This window comes from Nipponia nippon, unplaced genomic scaffold, assembly GCF_047370975.1.
Source record: "Nipponia nippon isolate SJK-2023a ecotype South Korea unplaced genomic scaffold, ASM4737097v1 scaffold_54, whole genome shotgun sequence".
Classification (NCBI taxonomy): domain Eukaryota; kingdom Metazoa; phylum Chordata; class Aves; order Pelecaniformes; family Threskiornithidae; genus Nipponia; species Nipponia nippon.
The window spans coordinates 367402-375622 of NW_028262374.1; the positions used below are offsets into that span (position 1 = coordinate 367402).

An 8221-nucleotide genomic window follows, 5' to 3' on the forward strand; every position below is an offset into this window, starting at 1 on the left:
TGTGTAAATTGTAAACATGAGTACATGAACAGTCTTAAGACTGCATATAAGGACCGAAGAGTTGTAACACGGCGTCCTTCTCATGCTCCAAGCTGAGAGCGCCTTTATTGCTAGCGTTACAAAGGGATTTTAGCCAGCGCGTACTTCTGCTGCCTGCTTTTTCGCAGTACGTGCACACGAACTGGAAGAAAAGGAAAATGCAAGCAAATCCCTTTTGGTAACAAGAGAGCCAGATGCGGGAGCTGTGGTTGAGCTGGGGGACAGGGAGCACCCCTGGACCAGCCCTTGGGCTTGCTGCCAAGCTGCTTTGCTGCCAGCCTGGGAGAGCTGCCTCCAAGTCAGCTCTTCCCAGCAGGACGTTGCCCAGGAGTAACTGTGAGTGTTGCTGTTCTCCCTCCGGAAGCATGGCACGCCCCAAGCACAGCCAGAGCTATGCCTGTGCCAGGAGAAGACTTCAAGCAGAGCCGGGGCTGATGGTGACAGCTCCCAGCAGCTGTCCAGGTCAGGCAGATGCAGGTAAGATGGCAGAGAGGGGACACCGACTGATTGTCACTTCTCTTGCAGGAACAGGATTTAACAGCAGGAGGGAGCCAGGGCACAAGGGCCTATGAGGTGAAAAAATGCATCAAAGAGCCAGAGCACAAAGCAGAGGGAGAAGAGAAGTAGGTGCAGGTCACGTGGCTTTCAAGGTAACATCTGCCACAGAAGCAGAATAACAGTAAAAGGCATTGGGAGGTCCTGGAGTGACGGAGCAAAGTGCCTGGCATTGAGAAGAGCCCAGAGAGACAGGAGACAAGCTAGAGATGGAGGTGAAAAAGATGGCATGTGGAAACAGAGGATGCTCCTGCTGTGCAGGTCCTTGTGAAGACGCTGGTGGCTGAGCAGCTGATGGGGAAGGAGCAGGAAGCTGGCTTCTGCTGCAGGTACTTGTGGTGTCACCTGCTGCTGAGGAACTGATAGAGCAGGAGTTTTTCAATGGCTTGTGCGGATGCTGGTGATAGCACTTGCGACTGAGTAGCAGATAGACAGGAAAAGACACATGGCCTGCTTAGGTGTCTGTGATGTCATTCGTGGCAGGAACTGGCCCCTTGCTTTTTCAGGTGCTTGTGATGTTACTGGTGGCTGAGTAGCTGATAGGGCAGGAGTCTGTCTGTGATTTGTGAAGATGGTTTTTGATGCCCTACGTGCCTGAGAAGATGCTAGGGCAGGCATGGAGAACTGTTTTATGCAGGTGCAATAAGCATGGCTAAATAAAGAGAAGCAATTCCCTTGGTAATTCTCTGCTGAAGTCTCCTTGCCTCTCTCCTAGGCTGGCAAAGAACTGACTTTTACACAGGTCACCAGAGCAGGACTGCTGCCAAGAAAGATCCCTGCGCTTGGCTGCTCACCTCGACCCTGTTCCTGCTCACGTCCCCATTCCCAACGCCTCCCTAGCTGGATTCGATACCTAGAGGGCACAGTAGTCCCAAGCGCTGGCTTCTGGAGATAAAAGAGGATGCCGATGGAGAAGCACCTTTGCTCCTTTTGCAGCGAGTCTCGCAGTAGGCTTGGGAGCTGAGCGTTTTATACTTTCTGTGAGGAGAAGTGCCTACCTGTTTCTGCCTCGGTTTTGCCTCAGAAACCGATTTCCTATCTAGGACGCCTTGTGACAGGCTGAGAAATGGGCCAGAAGGCGTATGAAGTGCAGCTGTTGTGGGACACTGCAGAAGCATCTTCAAGGGGAAGTGTTGTCTTCTTTACTCAAAGTCCACTGGCCAAGTGTGCCAAGATGACCCTGTTGATGGGGACCGTCAGTGGCAATGCTTGTAATGCCTTGGTTTCCTTGTCTCCCTTGCACCGGATGCTGCACTTGGGAGAAGACAACGTGAATCACAGGCAGGCGACCTGAGCCCCTAATCGAGCAGCACTGGAGATGCTCTGTTCCCAGGCATTTTTTTTCCCTGAGATCTCTACCTGCTAATTTCACATGCTCAGCAGCTGTAGAAAGCTTCCACCCTTCTGGATCACAAGGGTGCTTCCCTAACGGAAGTCTCGAGTTAAAACATTTCCAAAAACCCCCGAACCCTTCTGTTCTTTCTTGCATGGTCAAACTCTCTACAGAAATGAGAAGCACCACTTCGGACTGGCTTTGGTTATGATGGCAATTTTATTGCTTCAATCGTAAATGTCAAGTTTGATGGTTAGCATTCTTTTGATAATGTTTATCTGCGGCCTTTGATGGTAAATTGCAGGTTGTGGTGGCAAGCTCCATCACAAGTCCTGAACGCTTCTTTCCATAAGCCACGCGCCTGAAACACCTGGCAAAGCATGAGGAACATTTGCTGGTGATGCTGCAAATGTTGCTCCAGAGTTCTCTCTGGATTTCTTTTTCTTCTTCACTTTCTTGCACTTCTTTGCCACTTCTGGATCACCAGAATGATCGCTTCTGTCATTTGCCGCTTTCTTTCGGGCGCACTTTCACCCCCCTCTTCACAGGACTGTTTCCTCTTTCTGCATGGTTGTTTTTCGTCTGCCTGGCAAGGGCCTGCAGACTCTGGGTGAACTGGCACTGGTGGGAGAGGACGTTGTTGAAGTGAGGATTCGCCCAGCTGCCGCTCACCTACCGAACCAGGATGTGAGTCTGCTCTGTGGCCACTCAAGCCGTGCACACCTTCCCCTCCTGAGCTTCTGCCGTTATCAGGGCTGTTCCTCTCCCATTGGGAAGAGCTGCACAGGTTCCCACTGCCATGCGGCAGCTGACAGCGAGCGCACTTCTGCGTTTCCGCGAGGGCAATGTGCCTCCGCTTCGGAGGCGGGCAGTCTGGTTGGCTTCTGTTCAGCTTCTCCTCCTCCTCCTCGGTGTCAGAGCGTGCTCTCTTCCTGCCACGGCGCTGATGGGGAGTTCCTGCAGAGTCCCGTGTTTGTCTCTTCCCTTGGATCCTGGGCCGATTTTCTCCGCCTTCTTGATTTCTCAGTGCCAGGGTGCCTCCAGAAAATGCCCTCTTCAGCACTTGATCCAGCTTTGTCATGGAAATGCTCTTTGTCTCTTGGCATTCAGCGCCTGCTCCAGGAGTCAAATCGTGGTGCCTGGAGAAACAACAGTGATCTTAGTCTAGGGTTGTTCTTGCAGCCTCCTCATGGCTTCAGTCTCATCCTGTCACTTTCTGGCAGCACTTGATATGACAGGCAGAAGACTGAAGCGATGCTAGAAGCTGGGAATGAGATCATGGTCTTCCAGCCATGTCTGTCCCTCTCTGAGCAGTAACTCATCCTAAACCCTCTTGGACCTCCATTTGGCCTCTTTTTGCAGCTAGCCAGTCTCAGAGAGCAGACGGCTAGCAAGTTACACAAGCGCAACATTTAGTGCCAGACAAGGAGGGAGAAGGCAGGAGGTGGCGAACTGCAGAAGAGACAGAACTCAACTGGACAAACAGGCATTCTCTCCTAGGCCAGAAAGCAAAACCCACCGGAGGAGAGCACCACCACCACCAAGATCAGTAAGAGGAGAAGCAGTGTATTCTGAGCACTGTTGCACACTTGTCATTACCTGGCATAGAAGAGTAAATATGCACGCTGGCAGAGAACCGTCTTGATGTCACAACGATCCACAGAGGCATCATTCATCTTGTACCAGTGTCCATCGCTGGCCTGCAAAGAAAGGCAATGGTCTCTTTAGATGAACTGCAGGGGTTTTAAAGCAAGACCACAGGCAGAACACCACTGAGGGACACGGACACCATACACCAGTGCAAATCACAGAGTTGTCTCCTACCTTCACGAAGCAGTAATAGTGTCCTGCCTGGCAGCTGGACCCTTCATGTACCAGGACGGCATACAAGGAATAGAGGAGTGGTTCTCCAGGGGCTTGAGACATGTATGCGGCAAGGTCCAGAGATTCCGGATACTGCACAACCTAAAGAGAGACCAAGAAGACCCCCAAATTATCCTGAGAGTCTTCAGGAAGCAGCCTGAGAAAACCTTGCCAGCAAACGCAGGCTAGAGGCATAGAAACAGATCTTCTCAGTTCATCCAAACCAGGTGTTGCCATTTCATCACTGCAGTGGCAGAAAACTGTTGTTGGCCAAAGCAGCTCTTGACGAGCACAGGAAAGGGCTTGTCTTCACATTGGCACTTTCCTCTTAGCACAAGGGAAAGAGCAAGGCATAGCTATTGCCTTGATTTTTCTTAGACGGCTGCACTCGATAGCTGTGGTGTGCAGACATGAACAACTTCCAAAAAAGGATTCTCCTTCAGGAAAGGTCTCCTTCCAAGCAGACAAAGTTGCAGTGCACTTGTGTCCATACCTTGCTAATCTTTCTGCCAGAGAAAGCATCAAATCTCTTCAAGCAGACTGTCAGGACATTGGAGGAGCGATGAATTGTAAGCCTCTTGGATGCAGTGGCCAGCTGTTGACACCTTGAAAGAAGCACAGACCCAACTGTTGCAACCCATCTTCTCCCCACTCTGCCCCCCACCCCTGTAGGGCTGAGTTAAGGCTTGTTTTGCCCAGCTATCGTGCGCACAGGTTTGCATTTCAGACCCCTTAAGCCCACACGCTCTCACCGAAGGTAGCTTCGGTCTCAGGTGGCTCATTTTGGAGAGCAGCAGTCTGCAGTCTTTACAAGACCAGACCTAGGCATGACACTGTTCAGAGAGCCGGCAGGGGCTGCTGCTGCTGCTGCAAGGACTGAGGTCTCCTGCACAGAGACGCAAGCATCCAAAAAGCCTTGGCAATTAAAGGGTTGTTTGGTTTCTTGAGGAAGCTGCTGTTGCCAAATCCCTGCCCAGAGCTCCTCCTTGCTTTGGCTCCCCACTGCATATGGGACCTGTCTTTTCCCTTCTGGCCCTAGGGGTAGTTCAGTGGGCAGCTTCCTAGCTAGGAAGGTTGACCACCTCCTGGGCAGACGATGCCAGGAATAAAATTCTCATGAAAGCTTTCCAAATATTCAGGCAGAAGAGAAAAATTTACCCATCTTAGAAATAAATGTGTTCTTTTCCAAGTTCCAGATGATTCGGGTGGATTAGTTGTACGGGGAAGGAAAAAAAAAAGAAAAAAACCCCATGCTGTCTCATGACTGGGTTTCTCAATGAAGTCAAAACATAACTGGTGCTCCCAGACATGCAATACCCTAACCCAGTATCTGCTAGGAAGATGTCATTAGTAATAATCTTACTTGCTACATTTATAGCCATTTTCGCCGTCCAGCTGCTCAGGTTTGACAAAGTCTTCCAGAGCTGCAGTGACAGTTGAGGCTGCCTGGATGAGAAAGAAAGGAGAGCACTAAGCTCCTGGAAACTCAAAATCCCAAGAAATAGCTGCCCGTGTGGTACCAGCGTTATCCCAATAAGCAGCTACCCCTGGGCGGTACCAGAGCTGCCTGTGGTACGCATGGGCAAAAGTAGCAAAAGCAATCAACCCCATCCGTCCAGCAATCAGACGCCTATTGAGGGAGTCCAAAGCAGGGTGGCCTGACAGTGTCATCAGGGCTGCAGATACCATCCTTACTCTTTGCCCAGCTGACACCCAGCACCCAGCACAGGCAGACCATTTAGAGGGCTTCCAGAGAAGGAGCCCAGAAGCCCGGTTCCCTTCCCATCCCCTACCAAGCTCTGGCGTGGTAACAGCCCACAGTTTTAAGTCAACGGAGTTAACTGGAGATAACCTCGGCCCCCTGCAGGGGCCTTGAAACCTTTTGCACCACAATTTCCAAACATCTTACCTGGATATCCAAAGCAATATCAAGGAATGCCTCGTAGGTGTCGGAAACGGCTTTGCAGCTCAAGCACGTTACTGGAAGGCAAAGAGAAATGCTTCTCAGGTTGGGAAGGAGGCTAACTGTGCCCATTTCAATGCCCAACACGTACTGCTTTGGAGACACTGGACACAACTGCTGCGTACTAGAAGCTGTCTACCACAAAGAGAGAAAGAGCCACAGACCAATCGAAGGCCAGTAATATTTGTAAAAAGTACCTCTCGATCTTAGAAAGCCCCCAAATATTTGATGGACGATGGTAGTTGCTTGAGAAGAGATGTCCAAGCTGGAAAGAAATGGTAAGGCAGAGAGTTATCTCCTCCCAGAGTTTTGCTTTGTCTGAAAACCCTGGGCATCGGGTTTCCTTGATGGGAGTACACCAAGGAGTCCAAAGAGCTCAGGAGCATGGAAGAGGTAATTTGCTTGTGCTTACTCGCTGCTTCCCCTCGGACAAGCTCTCTGCATGGCATCGACAGTGTAGCGTAAGAACTCGTGGGCGTCTTCCTGCATGCCAAGCCGCAAATGTTCTCCTATTCCTAAGAAAGAAGAAGTTAGTAGCTGTCTCCTGCAAGAAGGGAAGAAAGCATGTAAAAGCACCTGAAATGCCTTACGTGTGAGGACACTGAGGACAGCCCAAGGCTGGATGGCCCTGGCTGAAGCATGCAGGACCCCGTTAACGTGCGCTTCCATTATGCACATCATGCAGAAGCCTTGCTGGCCACCTGAAGAGGGAGGGAGGGAGGGAAGCTTCTCAGGTTAGCAAAATATCCATAGCAGTGGGAAACTTAATGAAGATCTTGAAATTAGAAGATAACAGTCTCCAGTCCCCTTCTCCCAAGGTGCCAATGTCCCAACAAGCCCGGGCCATTTTAGTGCATAGAAAACTTTCTTCAGGGGGATGCTTAAGTGACAGCAGTTTTCTGTGCAATAAGCAAAGAGAGTTGAACTGTCAGGAACAGGGACCGAGACCTGGGGCTAGAAAGTGGTGCCCTTCTGAAGGTGAACGTACCTAGAGAGGACAAGAGCCTTCTAGGCTTGAGCGTTCAAAGAACACCACTCAGGGGGCTGACAAAGAAGGGCTGCTTTTCTCCTCAATCAGATTCCAGATGCTGGGAATCCTTGGGAAGTGCCCAAGAGATTTACAAGGAGATGTTCATGAAAGTACTCACATGACCGGCTGTGCTCACGCGAGAGCAGGTAGTTGGCCAGAGGGGGTGTGTACGTCAGGCACTGCAGGACGGAGTTGAGGTAGCACGTATTGCCCAGGTTGTGGAGTCCTGCTCCAGCTCTCTGTCTTTGCTTCCAGTCCATGCAAATCTTCTCCAGGGGAAAGAGGATGCGTTGTGGCAGAGCCATTCCCTTGGCAAGGACTGCAGGGAAATGACATTGGAAAAGAGATGAGACGATGCTGTTGTATGAGAGCCTATTTTGAAAGTCGACTTCTGTAGAGGAGCACCCAGGTAAACCGGCTCTAACCTCCAACAGAGAAACGTCGGGGGAAGCCTAACACTGCCATTGGCATTTCCTGGTTAAGAAACAGTTTTGGAAAAGAGTCTGCTCCCCTGCTTACTTTGCTGAAAGTCCGACAAACCCACACTCTGATTTCTGTGCCTCGGGCTGCCTTCCTTTCCCTCTAGACTCTTGAGCCAGCTTATCAGGTCAAGTCTTCCCTTTTCCTGATTGTAACTTGATGAAAAGAAGCAAGTCCCTAGCCCAGAAGGTAACCCTGCTGATGTCAGATCTTTCTAGGAGCAATGTCATCTTTCCAAGTCTTGTACGTAGTGGCAGAGGAGTGACAACATGCGGTTTTCCAGTGTCTAATCGAAAACACCTGGGTGAGTCTGGCTGCTATCAGGAAAGGCCCCAAATTCCCTCCAGGTTGTCAGCACATCAGCATTCAGGGATGGAGCACCAGCCATGTCTGTTGCCTTTGGGGATTCACAAAGTCCAAGCCTGCTGGTGAAGGCGTTACTCACCGGAGTCGTTCCCCATTGTGGCCATCGCTTCTCTCGGGAACAGAGGGGAAAGCTTTGGATGACAAAGGATGTCAGGACACGCTCGAGAAAGAGAAGATCAGCGCCGATCTCGTCACCTGATTGCAAAGAAATAATTGTAGCTGAACAAAATGATTCCAAGAACCCCAGATGTAACCCACAGAACAGCATCCACCCTCAAAAGTCTTTCAGCGGTACTTGTAACTGCTGCAGAGCTGCAGGCTGATGGCCCTGCTGTCCCTGTCACCGGACTGCCGTTGACAGCAATTGCCAAGGCCCTTTTGAAAGGCTGCATTGCGTGTCACCTTCTCTGAAGAGGACCTGCTGCTTACCTGCTGCTAGCGTTAGCAGCAGAGCCCTCTGGCTCTCCTGCCCACCCTTTCCCACCTTGTACGCAGGTGGGACCGGCTTTCAGCCGCTACTTTAACGGCTGCCTTTGCCGTGCTCCTTTTCTCTCTCCCTTCCTACCGCACCATTCAGGGTGGGCTTCTTGTC

At 50.9% G+C, this 8221-nt stretch overlaps 1 protein-coding gene across 1 annotated transcript; it reads right to left on the minus strand.

The window, feature by feature from the left end:
• Window positions 1–5044: 5044 nt before the first annotated feature.
• Window positions 5045–7522, minus strand: LOC148051802 (ubiquitin carboxyl-terminal hydrolase 42-like). Its single transcript, XM_087735280.1, has 6 exons — window positions 6902–7522; window positions 6344–6454; window positions 6166–6268; window positions 5951–6018; window positions 5700–5770; window positions 5045–5236 (listed from the first exon to the last, which is right to left on the minus strand). Exons 1-6 carry the CDS (start codon window positions 7086–7088, stop codon window positions 5150–5152), a joined length of 627 nt encoding a protein of 208 aa, XP_087591406.1. The 5' UTR covers window positions 7089–7522; the 3' UTR covers window positions 5045–5149.
• Between the last annotated feature and the right edge of the window lie 699 nt (window positions 7523–8221).

What these genes read in the sequence shown, in the direction of transcription:
- LOC148051802 (XM_087735280.1), bottom strand. Translation starts at nt 7,088, where the DNA reads ATGGCTCTGCCACAACGCATCCTCTTTCCCCTGGAGAAGATTTGCATG. An exon ending in TGTCCGAGGGGAAGCAGCGA is followed by an intron (nt 6,019 to 6,165) that starts GTAAGCACAAGC and finishes ATTTCTTTCCAG; the next exon opens with CTTGGACATCTCTTCTCAAG. An exon ending in GGGCTTTCTAAGATCGAGAG is followed by an intron (nt 5,771 to 5,950) that starts GTACTTTTTACA and finishes TTTGCCTTCCAG; the next exon opens with TAACGTGCTTGAGCTGCAAA.